Source organism: Lethenteron reissneri, chromosome 2 (assembly GCF_015708825.2).
Source record: "Lethenteron reissneri isolate LAM-NWPU_2019-01 chromosome 2, ASM1570882v1, whole genome shotgun sequence".
Lineage (NCBI taxonomy): Eukaryota > Metazoa > Chordata > Hyperoartia > Petromyzontiformes > Petromyzontidae > Lethenteron > Lethenteron reissneri.
Window position 1 is genome coordinate 7,672,089 of NC_083780.1, and position 20,365 is coordinate 7,692,453.

Genomic DNA, 20,365 nt, shown 5'->3' on the forward strand with positions numbered 1-20,365 from the left:
TGTTCACCAAAAGTATGCGTGGTTAACGCAGGCAGGATTCCTTGCAAAAGGTTTCTGTTCGGTATTTTAACATCTTAACACAACAGTTTTATTGCCAAAAAGGGTAAAACCAATGCTTATATTTTGATACTGGCAAGAAAGGTCCCATGATACTACTGCTACTACCTCCGCCTGGTATACAGGAAAGGAGGAGTGCGTGGCTTTCGATCCCGACCCTGACGCCTGTTGTATATTTGGAGTGTACTCCTGTTTGTAGTATGTGTGTACGTTGTTCCATAACTGTGTGGTTGTGTGTGTATGTGTTTTTGTTTATATCATAGGTGTTTTTGCTGGCTGGTCGGAAGCGGAAAAAAAGTAAAACTTCTAATTATCTGCTGTCCACGGACCCTACCAATCTGTCCCGCGAAGGGGAGAGTTACATCGGCAAGCTCAGGTAAGTTGAGGTTCTCACCCTCTGCACGACTAAACCCCCCACCCCCTTCATTAAATCCCACTTGGCAGATATCTTCCATAAACATTTAATCAAAGTCATTCCAGTGCCTTCTTTACTCAAATGAGCAACTTTGTGGTGACAATTCCACATTTTGTATGGCTGGGGGGGTCAGTTTATCCAAGAGACTTTTTTAGGCGTTTGCTTTTTCAAGGAAAAGGAGCTGAGTTTGATTTCCATGTCCCACTGGTTTTTCACGTTTTAGAGATGTAGATGCTACTGGTTCTTTACGTTTTAGAGATGTAGATGCCACTAGAAAACGCAAAAACAAGATGCACAGCCTGGGGGATAGATGTGGACAGAAGAATTAGGCGACGTCGGAAGATGCCGGGAGAACTGGCAAGAGATGGAGGACTTTCAGCAGAAGAAGAAATTGTGCGCGTTATGAAGAGCGTATTTTATCGACTTCAACATGAGATGTCAACACGGTTTTTACGACTAAAAGACCTGAACACAAAATTTTGATTTCTGCTGGACGTCAAAACTCTTCTATCCGACACAGATGTCGATGCAATTCGTCGAAATTGCACAGATTTTGGAAATTTCTATGACACCGACATCAATGGCCACGAACTTTTCACAGAAATTGGAGATTGCAAAATGCTGCTCAGTAACCGGAATGAAGTTCTACCAGAAACTCCTTTGGATCTTCTTGGTTTTATTGTGTTTTATGGAGACGACATATTTCCGAATTTGCGAATTTCACTGCAAATTTGATGAACAATAGCAGTTTTAATTGCAATCTGTGAGCGGTCGTTCAGCAAATTGAAACTTATTTTGTCGTATTTGCGTGCTTCAATGGGACAAGATCGTCTCAGCGATCTTGTTCTTCTTAGCGTTGAAAGATAAACATTGGAAAAAACATATTCTTAGGTTTTTTTGGTAAAGTCACCTAGGTAAAACATTAAAATTAATAAAAGTAATTTTAATGTTTTACCTACGTGACTTTACCGAAAAAACCTAAGAATATGAATCTTCAAATCTAGAATTGGAAAAAACAGATTTTGATTACGTGATTGACCAGTTTGCGACCGTGAAATCACGAAAAAATAATCTTTTGTAGAATGTCAACCAGTCTACGACAGTGACTGAGTGAGCCATGTAATATAATTTCTATAAATTTGCTTCTTTAAATACAATGTTTCATTAAAATTTAAATTGTTATTCCTTATTCGATGTAATAGGAAAATGTGATTAAACGGGGGGGGGGGGGGGGGGGGGGGGGGTGCCAATTTTATAGTTCGTCCCCGGGCGCAAAATAACCTAGCTACGCCTCTGGCTGGGGTGGGTGGGTCGGGCTTCCCCCATTTTTGTTCGCTGTGTGCACGCGCAGGTCCAACGTCATGGGCACCAGGTTCACAGTCTACGACAACGGGATCAAGCCAGACCGCACTGGCATCCTCGGCGATGGATCCAACCTGCGGCAAGAGCTTGCTGCCGTATGCTACGTAAGTGCCAAAGTTTGCGGGCGTGGGTGTCTTTTGTCACGCGGGCATCGGCGTTTTTAAATCCTTTATATTAAGTTAACTTGCTTGCTTACTTGCGCGCTTACGACCGTGCAAATCTTTCGGTCGTTTTTTAACCCACTCCCCGTGATCCAATCGAGCTGACATTTTGCACACAGGCTCGTTGTGCGTGACAATTTATTTTCGTGAAAATTTTTTTTCCATAACTTTACACTTTTTAGGAATTTGTTTTTATATTTAATTACCAATTGCTTAATGGTGGCAGGCAATCATCTGACCCATAGGTGGCAGCCATCTCAAGCCAGAGGACGAGAGGACTCTACCCGCCACGCATATAAAGGATTTATAGTGAAAAACTTTGTTTTTACGGGTTAATTTTTTCCGATTGGAGTCGTTTTTTTCCTGTGTGACGTTATTATGCAAGTCATGGGACCGTTTTTTACCGGTATCAAAGTGTGAAAATCTTTTTTTTTATGTTTTACCCTTTCTGGCAATAAAACAGGTGGTGTTAAGATGTTCAAACAACAAATCGAACACTTTTTGCAAGGAATCATCTCGGCATTAACCACACACGATACCTGTGGTGAACATGCAAACAAACATGCTCTGATAAACGCATTGTCTTTGAAACTGATTGGCCTACACCACAGACAGCCTTCTTTACGTACGTATGTATGTTGATGGCTCAAGTTTCTATACTACATTACATATCTGCAATGTCACCTGTACGTATGTATGTTGAACTTTTTTCGCACCTGTGCATGGCCCAAACCGTGGCAGCAGAGGTGCGGGGGAAGGACAAGATACTAAACAGAAAAAGCAGCTCTATAGAAATTAGTTTTCAAACTGGATGATTTTAAAGTGCGTGGCTTCCTAATATCGGAAGGAAAAACGTTCCAGACGGCGCATAAGCGCATCTGAAAGCACGCGATGCGGTGACCGCCATCTTTGTTCGATGGTTGGCCAAAAGCCTCTGCGAGCATGACCGGAGTTTGCGTGATGGGTTATGCTATTATTGTCTAAGTAACCGTTCACTCTCATAGAGTAATTGGGTTTTTTAGCGGAGCAGTATTATTACGTAGTATCCGATTGCAAAAAATGTGGTGGTGACGATTGTTCTTCAACTCACTGGAGGGGGAGCGCGTTGTTAAAACGCCTGTTACATGTGGCAATGTCATTTGTTGGGCTGTGTTGGGTGGTGGAGGGTTCTTAACGACACAACTTTGGGCAGATCGTTACGTGAAACTGATCCAAAAGTCAATTGTGAATCGGAGACATTGCCTGCAAAAACGAACGCGTTCATTATTATAATGCGCGTGTAACGGTATTGCCATGGATTTTTTTTTACTACTCTCCCAGTGATTTGATCTTTTTTAGTGCGTCATTGTTATTCTTTACAAAAGTGCTCATAGAATACCGCTGTGTCGGACTTACTCAGACGATCTGACCTTCATCATCCACAACAAAATGGAATGTGGAGCACATTCAGTTTCGTGTGTGTGCTAAACCATGGACAAATACCATTGGAACCTCATTTGCCAGTAAAACATATGATAATTGTTTTTTTACCCTTCTATCTGGCAACAAAACTGACAGAGTTATGTTTTTGTTTGCATTATGACTGCAGGTATTGTGGTCTATGCAAACACGACTCCTTGTAAAAAAGGTGTCAGTTTTGTTGCCAGATAGAAGGGTAAAAAACCAATTATCAATTTTTTTACTGGCAAATGAGGTTCCAATGGTGTAAATGCTTGCCCTGAGCTCTCATACTTTGATGGTGCATTGTCTTTGAGTTGTGCGCCTTTTGGCGTCATCTAGTCCAACCCATGTGAGACTAGGCTCTAAGGAAAGCTGTCTCGGGTGTGGACCAATCAACTTCAAGGACAGTGCATACATTATCAGAGTTATGTTTATTTTTTTGCATTATGACTGCAGGTATTGTGGTCTATGCAAACATGACTCCTTGTAAAAAAGGTGTCAGTTTTGTTGCCAGATAGAAGGGTTAAAAAACAATTATCATGGACAAATAGCAAAAATAAGCCACACTTTATTAAACTATAAATCAGTGGGTTTAATGCGTAGGCTTTCACAACCAATATTATCCATAATCGAGGTTTGTGGGTTAGATCGCGTAAATATATAAATGTGTTGTTAAACCCGCCACCACCCGACACAGCCAATTAGTAAGGTTTGTCACGTAAACAGAACGTGTCAATTTGTTACGAGGACAGCACACCATCTGAGAACGACGTTTCGCCAGTAATTATAACGAGCATCATCGGGCAGACAGATTTGTGGAGAAATCCTCCCGTTTCGTTCTTAGGGGCTGTCCATAAATGACGTCACACGATTTTGGACTATTTTTGACCCCCCCCCCTAGTCACACGGCGTCACAAAAAGTCAAACTCCCCCCCCCTCTAATAAGACGTCACAAAGCTCTGCCCCCCCCCCCCCCAAAAAAAAAAAACATGCTTCAAATCACTTGAAACTATTGTCATTGTAGTACGTATTTTTTTTTCTGGTGCCCTCCGTTTGTAAAAATTTTAAAAACTCGCAGCAGGTGCCTCTAGAGGGCACCAATCACCTCCAACATTTTTGTGAGCTCAAGGGCGCAAAAAAAGCCATCACCCCCCCCCCACCGTACCCCGTCGTTCGGATGATCGTGAAATGTCTGTGAGGTTGCTTAGGGGCCGTCCATTAATGACGTCACGCACCTAGTGGGGGGGGGGGGGGGGTCAGACATTTGTGACGATGTGTGACGAGGGGGGGGGGTAAAAAATCGTCCAAAATCGCGTGACGTCATTTATGGACGGCCCCTTAAGTTCGTTGTAGTCAACACAACATTTGGTGTCGTTGTTGTGATGCTGCTGCTGCTGTTGATGATGATGCTTTGATGTGTGTGTTTGTGCCCGGTGTTTAGGAGACCAATGTACTGGGATTCAAGGGACCGAGGAAAATGACGGTGATCATCCCTGGAATGAACCGGAGTCACGAGCGCGTTCCAATCAAGCCCAGAAACGTGAGAAACTTCAATACTTCTACACTTACATTTCGATGTAAAGCTTCCGTGACTGCAGGGATTCATCTTCTTGGTTCTTTCGGTAAAGTCACATAGAAGGGAAGTAATAAAATAATAAAAATAAAACATGATCAAATAATTATCACGACGTTTCGGCCACAACGCAAGCAGCCGTCCTCAGGTGAAGAAAAAGGTCTGTTTTTATTATTATTTTATTACTTCCCTTCTACGTGACTTTACCGAAAGAACCAAGAAGACTTCTACACTTTTTAAATATTTTTATTTCACCAGCTAAGGCCCCACTGTGCTATGTAGCTCTTTTGCATCAGGAGCGACCTTGCTATCACAAATGATAGCTCAACGAAGTGGCTTATCACGTGGAAATGTAGAGCACCCGCGTACTCTAAACGCGTGATGTTGATTCTAAACGTGGAGGGAAAAAACAGGGGGACCCGGAGAAAAATCCACGTGACCACGGGGAGTGGTGCTGGCCACCCACCCCCTCGTGCGCCGTGCCGGCCTTCATAGGTGCTCGCAAACAGCGGTGGTGTAGCGGTCTGCGCGCTGCGCTATGAACCCGACGACACGGGTTCGATTCCCGCTCACGGCCATCACCAGTGACGATTATCGGAATCGGTCCCGGGCCTACAGCCTAAGTTGACTCAGCCTCAAATGAGCATCCTGGTTGCGGTGTGTAAACATTGCCACTCGGGAGACAAAGGCGGCCGGGCGAGGTGTTGGCCACCCATCCCCTCCTGTGCCCGTGCCTGCCTTTCATAGGTGCTGCTGGCTAACAGCACTTGCCCCAACAGGTCTGTTGAAGGCTATGCGGGCGGGAGGTGGGGTTCTTTGTTTGAAGTGTGCCACCCAGGACCCCTGGTGTCAAGCTGGCACAGCAAGAACACCAGCAGTTCCACCGCTGTTGGATTATATTTTTTCCGCCTGAGGACGACCGCTTGTGTTGCGATCGAAACGTCGCGATGTATTTTCTTTTATACCTACGTGACTTTAAGAGTATGGATTCCTGCGGTCACGAAAGCTTCAAATCAAGAAAGAACACCGCCGTCTTCTTGGTTCTTTCGGTAAAGTCACGTAGAAGGGAAATAATAAAATAATAAAAATAAAACATTATAAAATTATCACGACGTTTCCCTTCTACGTGAGTTTACCGAAAGAACCAAAAATATGAATCCCTGCAGTCACGAAAGCTTTAAATCGAAGGTTGGAATATTCAAAATCAAATATGCCCAGTCTGTCAACAAATGAATGACAGACGTACATCAAATGTGTACGCAGAAATAATACATTCACTTTCTGTCTTATGGCTCTTACAAAGACAACAATGCGCGCGTGTGTATAATCAAGTGGGATCAGAGAGAGGGCGTTACATGGGCTTACAAGGTATTTTTTTTCCCTTCTACGTGAATTTACCGAAAGAACCAAGAAGATGAATCCCTGCAGTCACGAAAGCTTTACATCGAAATTTAGAACACCACCGTGTGTGACGTCCCCTGTCTGTGCGTTGTGTGGCGTGTGGCGCCCAGGAGCACGAGACCCTGGTGTCGCGCTGGCACAACAAGAACACGGAGCACACGGTGGAGCTGCACAACAAGGCGCCCGTGTGGAACGACGACACGCAGTCCTACGTGCTCAACTTTCACGGCCGCGTCACCCAGGCCTCCGTCAAGAACTTCCAGATCGTGCACTACAACGACCGTGAGCTCACGTCGTTGGCTAAAATACAAAGTACACCACGACGGTAGTAGATGTGTAAAAGTGTTTGTTGTTGTTGTTGTTGTTCGGAAAAATGTAAGGAATCGGAAAAAGAGGAAGGCCTAATAGAGAATGGCTTGACGACGACGACGACGTAAGGAGATTTGTGCCGGAAAGATGTGGCCACTACTTGGAGCGTATTGGCAACAAGACAGAGGAAAGTGGAAACAAATGACGAAATGTGCAGTGGACAGCTACGGGGCAAATCTGCTCATGGATCGTGGTGGTGACGATGATGAGCCCCGCGGGTCAGAGGTCAGAGCCCCGAACATTCGCGAGCACGTGGGTAGGGTTATGAGTGTGTGTTTTTTTGCTTCATTAGAATAGCAGGCTCCTGTATCTTGGTCCGTTTGGGTTTGAGTATCAGAATCAGAATCTTTCTTTAGACTGCAGGAGAAATCCGATGAGCTATGAAGCTCTTTTTCACAGATGTCCAGTAGGGCGAGTTACATCAACAAACAATGCAAAAAGCGATATGAGTGCAAGATGGAGAAAAGGTAAGCAAGACATGAAAAATAGGAATAGGTCTTACCCTTTCTGACAATAAAACAGGAGGTGTTAAGATGTTCAAACACCAAATAGAAACCTTTTGCAAAGAATCAACTCTGCATTAACCACACGTACTTGTGGTGAACATGCAAACAAATATGCTCTGTTAATATATTATGGCATTGTCTTTTAAACTCATTGGCCTACACCAGAGACGGCCTTCTTCATGGCCTTGTCTCACCAGTGTCAGACCAGAGAATGCCAACAGGTGGACAGTACAAACACAATGCACGTATCAGAGCATTGATAGCTCAGAGTGAGCAGCTATATAAAAAACCTATTTTTATTTTTCATACTTTGATGCTTCCAAAAAGGTCCCATCATAAAGGAAAGTCATTAAAAATAAATCCGTAAAAGTTTAGAAGTACAAATTACACAAGTACTGTACGTACAATTCCTGCCGATTTGTCAACACCAAATGCAAGCTTGGACAAGGCAGCAAAACAACAACAACAACAACAGTCCCAGGCCACACCAAGACAACACTCAGTCCATCAATTACACTGCACATTCAATACATGGGTGAGATTCAAAGTTCAAAGTGACACTGGCAAATGTGGCTGTATCTGGCGCTAAGATTCGACTTCAGGATACATTTTATTGAAGGAAGATTAACAATGTGTAGATTTGAAGCTTTCGTGACTGCAAGGATTCATATTCTTAGGTTTTTTCGGTAAAGTCACGTAGGTAAAAAATTAAAATTAAAATTAATAAAAGTAAAATAAAATAAAAATCACGACGTTTCGGAGGCAACACAAGCTTCCGTCTTCAGGTGGAACCGTCACAGCACGCTTACCTAAGTGACTTTACCGAAAAAACCTAAGAATATTAACAATGTGCCTCGATTATGCCACGCTAAACGATGTATGCAGGTACTTACGGCATAAATACAGATGGAGAAAGCATCAGCCATCGTATATTTGCTGATGGCGTCGTCATTATGCAGTCAATTACGGAAATTAACCACGGTTAAACGTTAGAATAACTCAGTCGAGGAGGCTGCAAAGTCGGGATCAAGATCAATTCGATCAACGGCGACCCGAGTTCGATTCCCATTCAGGGCCATCATCAGTGACGAATATCTGAACCAGTAACGGGCCTGCATCGTTCGACTCAGCTTTATATGAGCACCCGGTGCGGTGTGTAAACATCGGCACAGGCGTCCAGGCGAGATACTGGTCACCCCCGCCCCCTGCTCCCCCCACCACCGTACGTTTGCCCTGGTCAGCCTGCCTTCATAGGTGCTACTCACGAATAGCACTCGTCCAGGCATTCTGTTAAAAGGCTACGCAAGTACGCGGGGATCTTTGTCTTTGTTCGCCCGCAAAGGTGGCCGAGCGTGGTGCTGGCCACCTGTCTCCCACCCACACCATGCGCTGTGTCGGCCGGCCTTCAAAGGTTCTACCCGCGAACAGCACCCGGCCCCAACAACAAACTGTTTAAAACGGCTACACGGCACATGGGGATTCTCTGTCTTTGTTTTTGCACGTGCAGCGGAGTACATCATCATGCAGTTTGGCCGCGTCGCCGAGGACATCTTCACCATGGACTACAGCTACCCGTTGTGCGCCCTGCAAGCGTTCTCCATCGCCCTCTCGAGCTTCGACGGCAAGCTGGCCTGCGAGTGAAAGCCATCCACGGCCACTCGACCAGACGTCGCCTACGAGGCGGTCGAGCAGCGTGGACCCCGGCACGTATGCGTAACCGCCGATTCGGGGTCGCGACGCTCGCGGCTAAGTTTGGGCCCCCGTTCGGTGTGTGGTTCCCTGTGTGCGACGTGAGCGAAAGGCGTTGGGAGGGAAAAATAACAACAACAACAAAAACTCGTTGTTTTTTTTTAGGAACCCCCGTGGGTCGTAAAGCCGCCGTGAGGGCGTTTACATTGGGCTGGAAAGACACAGGCCAAAGTAACCTTTTTGAAAAAGTCACTCATTTATAAATACGAGTTTTTTTTCTTCTTCTGAACGTCCAATGGCAATTTATGAAAAATCATTAAAAAACAAAAACGCACGCTGGTCAAGTTCGTTTTCTCGTCACGTGGAGGTGGCGACTCCACGCTATTTGTTGAAAACAAAAGCCAGCGATCAAGCATTAGAGGGAAATAAGCAAACAGTAAAGATTTGAAAAGTAAAAAAATATCGCTAATATGCACCCTTAAAAAAAGCCACTGTGTAACATAAATGCAATAAAGCCACCCTATATGACAAATATTAAAAGCACGATGTTTACAGTTAAATGATTATATTTAATCTATACAAAACTATACATTAAAATAGACAAAAACATGATGGAAAACGAGGTTATTAATACAATTTAAATGTAAAATAATATATTAAAAATGCTCTTCGCCTATTTTCTTCCAAAGTAAACATTGATATTACAGGTGAAAACATTGCATTTCCCTTAACTTGTAACTTTATAAAAGGCAACATCATCGATTGTGGCAAATTTAATGACCTTGGTATTAATTGAACAGATCACGGGTTACGTACGGAAAAAACTGAATCGTATTATTATATTTCCCCCAGTATATTTAACACATTTTGAGCTTGGCTTTTACTTTCGAGACGCAATGAGAATAATTTGGGCCACTCGTAGAATTATAGTCCAGCGCTTGTTGACTGAGCAAATTGTGTTTTAATTGATATGGCAACTCTTTTGTTACATAATAGCTACCTCTGAAATCCCTTAAAATGACCTCTGGTCAGCACGGTAGGGGGTAGCACTTACCCGCCCGGCCGCTGAGAGTGATGATCATTTCATGACAGTGAAACCATTGTTTGAAATTCTCAGATCCCGGAAATTTATAGGCAAATTAAGTGCAGAGGTTATTATTGTGCAGTCATTTGTGACCGAGCTGAGACCATGAACTCACTCCACCTTGAACCTCTGTGTCATATAATCATCGTGAACAATATTGGCCAATATTCATATTCTTAGGTTTTTTCGGTAAAGTCACCTAGGTAAAAAAAATTTAATTAATAAAAGTAAAATAAAAATAAAATAAAAATCACGATGTTTCGGAGGCAACACAAGCTTCCGTCTTCAGGTGGAACCGTCATAGCACGACTGCTGCATCAAGTAAGAGAAATTCCAAGAAAACAGTCCTTGTATGTATACTGGTTGAGGGTGGGAGGAGCCATTGTGAGGTTCGGTGCGGCTGAAACACGCTGCAAGGAATGAGCCTTTGTTATGTAGACTGGTTGAAATGGGAGGTTCCAAGAGTTGTTCAGGTGCTGCTGATGTAAAGCTTCAAATGTAGAAATATTGGCCAAACAGACAGAAACAGAAGCATTTCTCCACAATTATGGCTGTCATCTGACGAGGCTGGTTGTAATTGCCGGCGAAATGTCGAATTGTGAATGTTGTGGGTTTACTGTCCGACATACCGGTGTGCTGAACTAGTAACTAATTGGTACGTTTTGTTTACGTGACAAACCTTAACAATTACGGCTAAGATTGGTCGTGTAAGCCTACCACGTGTTAAACGGAAGAAGAAATACTTTCCCGTGCGGCTAGATGAATGTTTTTCAGAAGATTGTCAAAATAAGAAAACCGTGAAATGTAAATTCGTCCAAATCTAAAAGCAATTATACATCCACATACACTTTTCAAGCGTAGCTCAATTAAATCTTTGCAAGCAATTAATCTTTGCAAATGTCAAGCATGGTATAGACGCCAGTGTTGAACAACAGCTTTACGGATGTAAATTATCTAGCGATAGTGTTAATATCCAACTGCGTTAGATTTTGTACCTCACCGAAAAATATTTTCATCAGCAGTTGTAAAAATGCCACATTCACAGTTAACATCATTACATTTAAATATCCCGATGTTTTTTTCACTTTCTCAAAGGCTCGGATTAGCAGGGCAAATGACAAAAAAACCGGAGATGATTTCCAAAGGAAAGATTCATTTTTGTAATTCCTTTAATTCCTGGCATTGTCAGAATTTTAAGCATATTTTTCAAACAGAGCGATGGGGGGGGGGGGGGGGTGGAAAAACGATCAAAACGCGACAAAGCTGTGAATTTGTGTCACGCATCAGCGAGAACCTTGCACACACAAACGGTGTGCACCCCAAACTTCGAAAAAAAAACATGGAGCTATTCTTTTGAAAATAAACTTGCAACAGTTACTTTGCCCTGTGGCTCAGGCAAGCCACGTGATCCCTGCACTGATGCGACGTGGTTTTAATTGAGTGTTATCGGCCAAAACTACATCGTCTTATGGTTTTGGCCCGACCCCAGACTCAGCATTACTGTAATTACTCAAGTTTGTCCAGCTTTCCACATTAGTCGTGACACACAGCCATCTGCCAGTAGTTAACGCATAATGACAGATGTTGTATTTAAGTTCATTGTATTAAGAGTAATATTTTTGTTCTGCTTATTAGATATATAAATATGAAGGTCAGTATGGAGAGTATTTCCCCATAACTGCACAACCACGTTTATTAAGCCAATAGCCAGTGACGGTTGGAGAGAGCCCCCTGGTTAACTCAGCGACCTAAGTTAAATTCCCGGCCATGGCTTAACATAAGTGGCGAGTGAATTTCCAATTGGTTCGAAGCTGGCACCCCCTGCACCAGCCCGCACTAACCAGCCTGGTGAAGTATGGTCAAAGCAACACCTACAGTGTGGGGAAGCCAGGTCTGTACGTTCCCAAGTTGCTCGTCGCGATGCCTGAGCAAAACGACCATCCGTCTGAGAAAGCCTGACATTTCCATTCAAACTACAGCTCTAAGCCAAATCGTTTATGAATCCCCTAACAGACGAGCAAATACAAATGACCACACCGGTATCGTGCACTTCGCCATCAAAAGACTTCTTACTCGTTTAAAACATTACTCCGAAGCCAGCGGAATGAGCAAGGCGGTCGAAGGCCCGGTCAATGCTCGAGCAATCATTCGTGCCACCAAGCCGTTCCCAAAAATCCTTTTTTTTAAAACGTAATTCCCAAAAAGTGATTGCCTGGACATCTCTAATTGCAACCAAGTTGTACATCTTCTTGCGAATGAATAGCAAGCAATCATTGGCGTGGCTTTCACTCTGCCCCCCCCCGCCGCCCAGCGCGATAAACATCTCGCACGCGAGCCCTCGCTTTGCTCTCGTTAGCGCCACGAAAATTAGATGTTCCGGCGATGCCCCCTTAGGCCACGGCTGCACAGTCAAAGCACAATTTTGTACTCCATTGCCCGCAGCTGCACAACTTTGCACCGGTGGCACACGATTGTCCAACGGATGGAAACGCTGGGACTAAGTTGTTAGCGGTGTTGCTTCCTCCCGGAGGTGCCAGTCCAGCTGGAGTTAAAACCGCTGATTAATCTGCAGCATTGTAGTAACTAGGGTACCGTAAATAGTATCAAAGCCAGGGTCGTCTCACTGCCTTGCTTGGCTTCTCCGTGTGGCAGAGGTCGCAAACGGGTTTTGATTCCTTACCCGTACCCGTACCTGGCCGCACCAGGGTCGCAAACGGGTACCCGTACCTGTACCCGGCCGTACCCGTACCCGGCCGTACCCGTACCCGGCCATACCCGTACCCGGCCGTACCCGTACCCTACCCGTACCCGGCTGGGTACGGGTAGGGTACGGGTATTGGGTACCTGATTGCGACCTCTGGGATGAAGCCATGTTGAAGGCACGGGTGGGTTGATTCTAGCAACTTGAATCGTGAGAAGAGACAAGACGTTGGGAAATGAGTGACAAACGGTTACTCACCAGTGACTCACGGCCTACCCGTACCCGGCCGCACCAGGGTCGCAAACGGGTACCCGTACCCGGCCGGGTACGGGTAGCCGGGTATCGGGTAGGGTACGGGTATCGGGTACCCGGTTGTGACCTCTGCCGTGTGGTGTGCCCCCGCCGTTTTGAACACAGGCCATCGTTATATTTACAGCAGCAGCAGCGTTCAATCGACAGCGACTTTGAGGCAGGTGACACTTTATAGAGGCCCCCACGGTCTCTCGGGTGGCTTTCAAGTTACCAACGAACTCGGTGGCTCCGAGCGCCGTTCCACGTCCGCGGAAACGTCGAACGCACTTCGGCGTCGCAGTGGGGGGGCCAGCAAGAAAGCTAAATTCCTGTAAGGCGCCGTGGGAGTGTTGTTGAGGCGTGTGTCGGGGTGGTGGTCCGTGTTGCCACATGTTTCGTTTCACCTGTGCGCTAAATGGGTGTTGTTGTAACGGGTGATCCGTCGATGGTGCCCGGCGGTAATGAATTGCGTCGTGCTGGGTTTTCTTTAAACAACAACAAAAACGTTGAATAACTTATGGTTTTACAAAGATGTTAATTGTTTCTCTTCGTCAGCCAACTGCAGTACTGGCTCAACGTGTGTACTCGACGCATTTGTTATTTTGTTTTCCTGTTGCGTCCCAGTCGTGACAGCAAGTGGGGTAGAATCCACTACGATTCGCTGATTTTCTGACGTTGAACCCATTCGCTGCATCCTAAAACGCTTTTTGTTTCGACAAAATACAAATGACGCGTTGCTGTTTCATTCCGTCGGCGAGTAGGATACGCTTTTTAATGGCCGATTGCATTCCCTCGTTTTTCGCGAACCCGTCTATCATCCGCGATGTTGGCCATCCGCGAATCGCATCTGGAATGCTACGCGACTGCGTCGAGAGAGAGCGAAAGTGATGAGAGATAAAGCGATAAGAGAGAATGTGATGAGATAAAGTGATGAGATAAAGTGATGAGATAAAGGTATGAGATAAAGTAATGAGAATGCGACGAGTTAAAGTGATGAAAAGATGCAATGATGAAAGATAAAGCTTAGTTATGTATTTATTTAAGGTAATTCGTTTAAAAGGTTTTCATTGGCCATTATCATTATCCGCCAAATTTGCTATTCATGAGCATTTCCGGAACGTGTCCCTCGTCGCGAAAAACGAGGGAAACCTCGTCGGCATTTGTAGTCGTCTTGTCAATTTTTCCCAAGCGACGTTCCATTGAACAAACGACACCTGTTTGAACAAAAGAAGTCCATTCGCAAAAAAAAAACCACCCGTAACTGCAAGGCGCCAAACATCCGTTCCGTGCAAACGGTACGTTTCGTACGGAATGACGACAATTGTGAGTTTTTTTTGTAACGAGTGGTGGCTGCCCGTGGCATTCTGGGTCTTCGTCGGAAAGTAGCACGTTGTGTGCCCCACGATTTGCACGTGATTCAAAACGTTCTGTGTCAACGCGTTCGGTGGCATTAATTAATACACACCGCTTGCGTGCGACGCTTCATTTTATACCTGCCGAGGTTGCTCGTGGTGATTGCTCGAAGTACGGCCAATTCACGCGATCGTGTCTACTTGGCGTGGCTTCTGACACAGTGACCCTAACGATGTTGATTAGGTGACACTCGATGCGACGGCAGTGATTTTGCCGATCGTCGCGATGGTTTATTGGTTAAAATTGGCACTCGCTTGTGTATACATTCCACTAAATTGGGTGGATTGACCCCAGCAGTACGTTATGTTGTTCACTTCCTAGATGTACGTGACTTTGTGAATAAATCGTGCTTGCTTACAACTCCAAAACGCACGGCCTTGTTCCTTTTAGTTACCGTGTATTTTTTTGTTGCTAACGAGTTAACCCCACACCACCGATTGCATAGCTGTCAACCCATACGATTTACCCCGTATTCTTTTGAGTTTTCAGGTCCATACGGCGTACACCTGTTGCAATACGGGCAACTTTTTTTGAGTATTTCTCCCTTGCGATGGGATTTTGTAGGATGAAAGTTGAGATTTATAAGGGCACAGGGTGGCCAATGAGGTCTGAATTGGTCTTTATGTAGGGCACTGGTAAGGAGTTGACAGCTATGGAGATTTGACAGCGGGATTAACACTTAGAGGAAGCCACAACCCAAAAACAGATATATTGTAGATGTCAGCACGCTGCGTATCCCTTGCCTGTCCAACATGTGAAGATTCATTTTGGGGGGGGAAAAAAATACTAATTGTCCAGCCCGACACCTTTTGCTTATTGAAACATATGGGAGTGATGTGCTATATAAAGTGCCATGACACACTTAACATTTTTCCTGCGTTCTGAATTGGTCTGTAATAAGGTCGGCACTCGGGGTTGAAAGGGTATGCCGATTAGCACAATTGGCCACGTATACGGCTTGCGAAAGAAGCTCCACCTTACGAGGGTTGATAAAAAAAAAGTACCGGGTGCTATTTTAATCGAGAAAAAACTAAAGGACATGCCAAATCAAATTTAACACCCTCAAAGTAGTTTTGGTCCTGACCGAACGCAGAAATCCCAGCGGTCCTGGCTTTTGTCGAGGCATCTCTGGTACTCTTCTTTCGGGGGCATGGCTTCTAAGTCACCGAATTAAATTTTTAATGGTTGGCCTAATCTTAAAAATCCCTTCAATCCAAAAAAACGAAGTAATTTGGTGCCAACTCTGGTTGGTGAGGTGGATTGTGCTCCATTTTCTGAATCGCAATGATCCGATGCACATCAGCGTAACAATGCAATTATATTTGATGCACTACACACCTACCCTGAAATATTTCACCAACAAGGTCGTGGGCCACACACCATTTGTGGACCAGTCTGCCACGATAAGCCAGTGACATTTGGACTGGTAACATCTTGTCCAAGCATGTAGTGCCATGTTCTTCACTAATTTTCAGAGGGAGGCCCCACTTTTGCAATAAGACATCAGTGAGGTCCACCACCACCTTGTAAGGAGTGTTTTCACATTTGAGTATTGTTGGGGGGAGCACATTGAAGGCCACCCTTTTAGTCCCCCCCATTGCAAATGGGATGTGGCAATGCTGTAGGTAGCCCCACAAAATGTCTGCACATCTAGTGTGGCACCATTCAAAAGGTATCTCTTTCAATGCTGGACAGTCAAAAGGACAACTAAAATTTCATAAGAAAATCAAAATTAGTCAACGTTCATAATTAAATTTCCATACTTAAAGCATACTTGGTCAAACAAACACAACACAATTTATCATGCTTGTCAATTTTTATTTTTGCTTAGAATGTTACACATGACATGCAGCGAAAGCAACTGGCAGAGATGGTGGGGGGGGGGGGGAGAACCATCACAAAAGCACTTTGGATGAAGAATCGACATTTAACTCCCTGCTACGTTAGGAAGCAACCCTGGCAAAGCAACTAAACATTAACGCGTTGTCATGTGTTAACGTTATGATGGAGATTTAGCTGCTGCCAAGGGTGAGCTTGTCGAACAGATATTCTCCCATGCCAGACTGCGATGCTCCAAGGCGCTTGAGGTTGGTGACGAAATCCCCAAGCTTTTTGATGGCCTCCACTTGCTCCTCGAGGTAGTGGCTCTCCAGGAAGTCGCAGAGCTGCAGAACATTAAAAACCACAAAACATAGTTAAACCATTGTTAAAAGATGCTAATCAATATATTAAACCAGATTTAAAACGAAGTACGTCATCAAAACGGGAAAGGTTGAGAGGCACATGTGTTCCACTATCCCTCCAGCAGCGTACCTGAGGGTCGTTCTCCTTGCTGCCAAGGGCGTGCAAATCCAGCAGCGACTGATTCACGTTCTTCTCCAGCTGCAGCGCCAGCTGCACGGCCTCGAGCCCACTGCCCCACTCGTCACGCTCAGGTTTCTACACGCACACCCAACACACGGGAAATGTGAAACGTCTCTACGTCACCTTCAACAACCCCCCCCCCCACGCTTTGTGAAATTGGTTTTAACTCTACTGTGATGCATGCAGGCGGGTTAAGTCAATAGCGTGCTGTGATGGTCCCACCTGAAGACGGAGGCTTGTGTTGCCTCCGAAACGTCGTGATTTTTATTTTATTTTTAATAATTTAAATTTTTTACCGATGTGACTTTACCGAAAAAAACCTAAGAATGTGTAGGCGAGACTTCACCCACGTTTTAACTTAACTTATCGGTCTCTGCACATGAATTGGCTTTCAGGGCATGCAGTTATTTTCACGTGATAATTGTAACCAGCGCCTCCCATTGCCAGAAATGTGAAACCATTCAAATATTTTAATCGCAAAAAATGTGGAGATTTTTTTCTCATGTGCACCCCTGTCAAAAAGTATATTTGAATCATACCTTCACGTCTTTGAGGACAACACGCCCGCCACGTTTGTTCTGGTAGGCCATCAGCTTCTCGGCATGCTCGCGCTCCTCGTGGGACTGTTCCTTGAAGAACTTGAAGAAGTTGTTCAGCGCCACGTCGTCACGGTCAAAGTAGTATGCCTGCAAATACGAAGCAACAACAGGATTATTCACGACGCTCTCCGTCATTGTACGAGCTTCTATTATTGTCAACGCCACCTTGGTGTGTATGCTGCGGGCCAAGCGCTACAGCAAACGCCCTGTGCTTTGACTAAAATCACAAGTCACCCCCATGTGGCTACCCATGGAATTACATGCCGAAACATTACACGAATGTTTGCATTAAGTATCCATGGACAAATCTCTCAACTATTTAAGGCAAAAACGCTCTGCCCTCACCCCCCTTTCCTACTCTTAAGGGGCATTTGCTCCAAAAAACCAGCAAATGACTATAAAAGAAAACCATTTGTGCTGTAAGCCAGCTAGACGATGGGTTTTTTATTACATACTGGAGGCGTAAACAGCTTCTCCCCTCCCTCACCAAATCCCCTCCCCCCTATGCGGTCATTTCGAGCACGTTTCCACACGCCACCTATTATTGACTCACGTTTGCCCAAGTAACAAAGTGTTCTTTGCCTGCCACGCGAACCATTTCTCCGTGGCAAGCCAACGCCCATCTCGCCCCATTCAATGCCCCCCTAACCACCTTCCCAGGCCAAGCTGGCCAGAGGCATCTCCAACTCTCGTTCAACTACAAACACTTGCTTAATTAGCCACATTGGTAAGCTTCATTTATTGAAGAAACTACTCTGCTCGCAAATATTTCTCTCCGGCCACCGAGAGATGTTTTATTTTCCACGTGGTAATTTCTGCTCGTTGTCTACCAATTAGCCCCCCTGGCCCCCCCAACTGTCCTAAATTACATCCACAACCCCAAATGTATTTTAATCGAGTCGTGACCTTCAAATAAGGTGACAATGCATCGTCGAGATGCAGTGGTGGTGGATTCATCCAGCAGTGGATTAGAGTTTGTTTAACCGGAGGGGTCGGTCGCAACCCTTTGCGAGACGACGATTAGTCCTTCATGTGCACGAGTGGCTTGGGTGGGTGGAGGGGGGAGGAATTACCGAAATAACGAAAGCTTTAGCGGCTGCTGTCGATGGGCAGAGACGATGGAGAGATGTTTTTAAAATGCTAACTGCGTGTTCGCAACGCTAACGAATGTGCAATACATTTAACAACAAAAAAAGACGGGAACGCGTCAAAACAACGTTCACATTTCACAGACGACGATACAAAGCAGAATGGTAGACGATTCAATGCGCTACCACTCACGAGTGTTTGTTTTTAAGTTTTGTTAAAATTAAATTTTAACAAACGCGTCTGCGCATCAGCTGTTATTTATTTATTTACCACGGCCGCCATTTCGCACTCGCCTCGGTCACCACCGACCCCAGCGTCGTCTCCACATCGCCCACAACAACAACCACCACCACCCTCGTTCATCATTATTACCACCACCAGTAAACGCACCTCATCCACCTCGAAACAAAAAACCAAACTTCGTTCCAGATGGTAACACGACTCGGTTAACGAGCCCTTGCCACCCCACCAAAACCTATTCCCTCCCCTTAAAAGTTCATCTTCACCAACACCGCCACAGAAAATTTGCTCGCCAATAAAAAAACAAACCCACGCACGAAACCCTCCTCAACCAAACAAACAAACGAAACCCGCCTCGATAACCCCAATTAATTCCGTCGCCCGTAACACGCGAACACCGCTTTGCCCGTCCCCTCTAACAAAGCCCGCCATTGCCTCACCACACGCCCTTGACGTTCGCTAAGCGATTAAGAGATATTCTTCCTCCTACGTGGACAGCTGGGTTATGTGTGCTTTACCATGGAGAGGTAGACGTAGGAGGCAGACAGCTCCATGTTGATCTGTCGGTTGATGGCCGCCTCCACATCCTGCGCGTAATTCTGGCGAACCTGGGAAGTCATCGTGCGCGTCTTTGCTTCTCTCGTTTGCGAGCGTAACAAATAAACAAAAAACTGCTTTAACAAACAGGCCCAAAGGGGTGGGTTGGCTTGTGAACAGAGAGTTGTTGACGTCTGCTCGTTTACGAAGCGTTGAGGAGGCGAGAGTCGAAGTGGTGGTTCCGTTCAAACACTGTTGAAGCAGGAACGCAGCTCGACTGTGGCGCACGAAGCTGATGCTCCCTCTATTTATACCCAGCGAGGAGGTGGGGGAGGAGCTACGGAATCGCGATTCGCTTACTCAGCGCGCGACTCCAATAACGGAATCGCGATTCCTGCTCAGAGGGCGAATCCCTAACAACGGAATCGCGATTCGCGGTGAGTTGGCGATTCTAATACGGAATCGCGATTCCAGGAGGTGGGCGGCTCTCGCACACACAAAAAACGCGCGTGACACAAAACAAAGACAAAGGTTGTCCCCCCCCCACCCCCCGTATAGCCGGGACAGATTGCTGGGGCAAGTGCTGTTAGCGAGTAGCAAACCTGTGATGGCTGGCACTGTGGCACAAGAGGGGGGGTGGCTGGCCAGGCACCACGCCCGGCCGCTTTTGTCTCCCCAGTGATGATGTTAACACACCGCACCAAGTTTAATTTATGTATTTTTCATTTATTTGGTATATCACTGTGAGCCATGCGGCTCTTAAATCGGGTGCAACCGCAACAAACAAAATATGAACGGAGAACATCTTAAAGCGAAGACGCGCAACAGAAACATCCTGGAATAAACCAGGTAGCCACACACACAAACTCAGTGACGGTACAGATTTGATCAGAACCGGTCATGCCATCTCCATGATTGACATTGTGTGTGTGTGGCCTTCAACCATGAGTGAAGTGATGAGTGGAAAGTGATATCAGAACGGGGTTATGCCATCTCCCCTTTCACCATCCAGAAATGACCAGCGTGGTGAAGTATGGTCCCAAAAAAACAACCCCATGACCGACGCTTTGAGAA

General features: G+C 45.4%; 2 protein-coding genes across 4 annotated transcripts in view; one reads left to right on the forward strand and one right to left on the reverse strand.

Annotated features, from left to right (window-relative positions):
- The window catches only part of LOC133342303 (tubby-related protein 3-like), a 37,244-nt gene extending 22,393 nt beyond the window's left edge, over positions 1–14,851 (forward strand). For 2 of the 3 annotated variants that reach the window (XM_061551388.1, XM_061551399.1), the window contains exons 7-11: positions 321–433; positions 1,824–1,938; positions 4,877–4,975; positions 6,520–6,691; positions 8,792–14,851. In XM_061551388.1, coding sequence (XP_061407372.1) covers positions 321–433; positions 1,824–1,938; positions 4,877–4,975; positions 6,520–6,691; positions 8,792–8,925 — 633 coding nt within the window. In that variant the 3' untranslated portion in view covers positions 8,926–14,851. Of the gene's footprint in view, positions 1–320; positions 434–1,823; positions 1,939–4,876; positions 4,976–6,519; positions 6,692–6,789; positions 7,004–8,791 lie in introns of all 3 variants that reach the window. The other variant, XR_009755117.1, reaches the window with a different exon arrangement.
- Positions 14,852–16,259: 1,408 nt separating this feature from the next.
- On the reverse strand, positions 16,260–19,578 carry LOC133342876 (ferritin, heavy subunit-like). Its single transcript, XM_061552239.1, has 4 exons — positions 19,273–19,578; positions 17,366–17,512; positions 16,776–16,901; positions 16,260–16,627 (listed from the first exon to the last, which is right to left on the reverse strand). Exons 1-4 carry the CDS (start codon positions 19,372–19,374, stop codon positions 16,475–16,477), a joined length of 528 nt encoding a protein of 175 aa, XP_061408223.1. The 5' UTR covers positions 19,375–19,578; the 3' UTR covers positions 16,260–16,474.
- Positions 19,579–20,365: the final 787 nt, after the last annotated feature.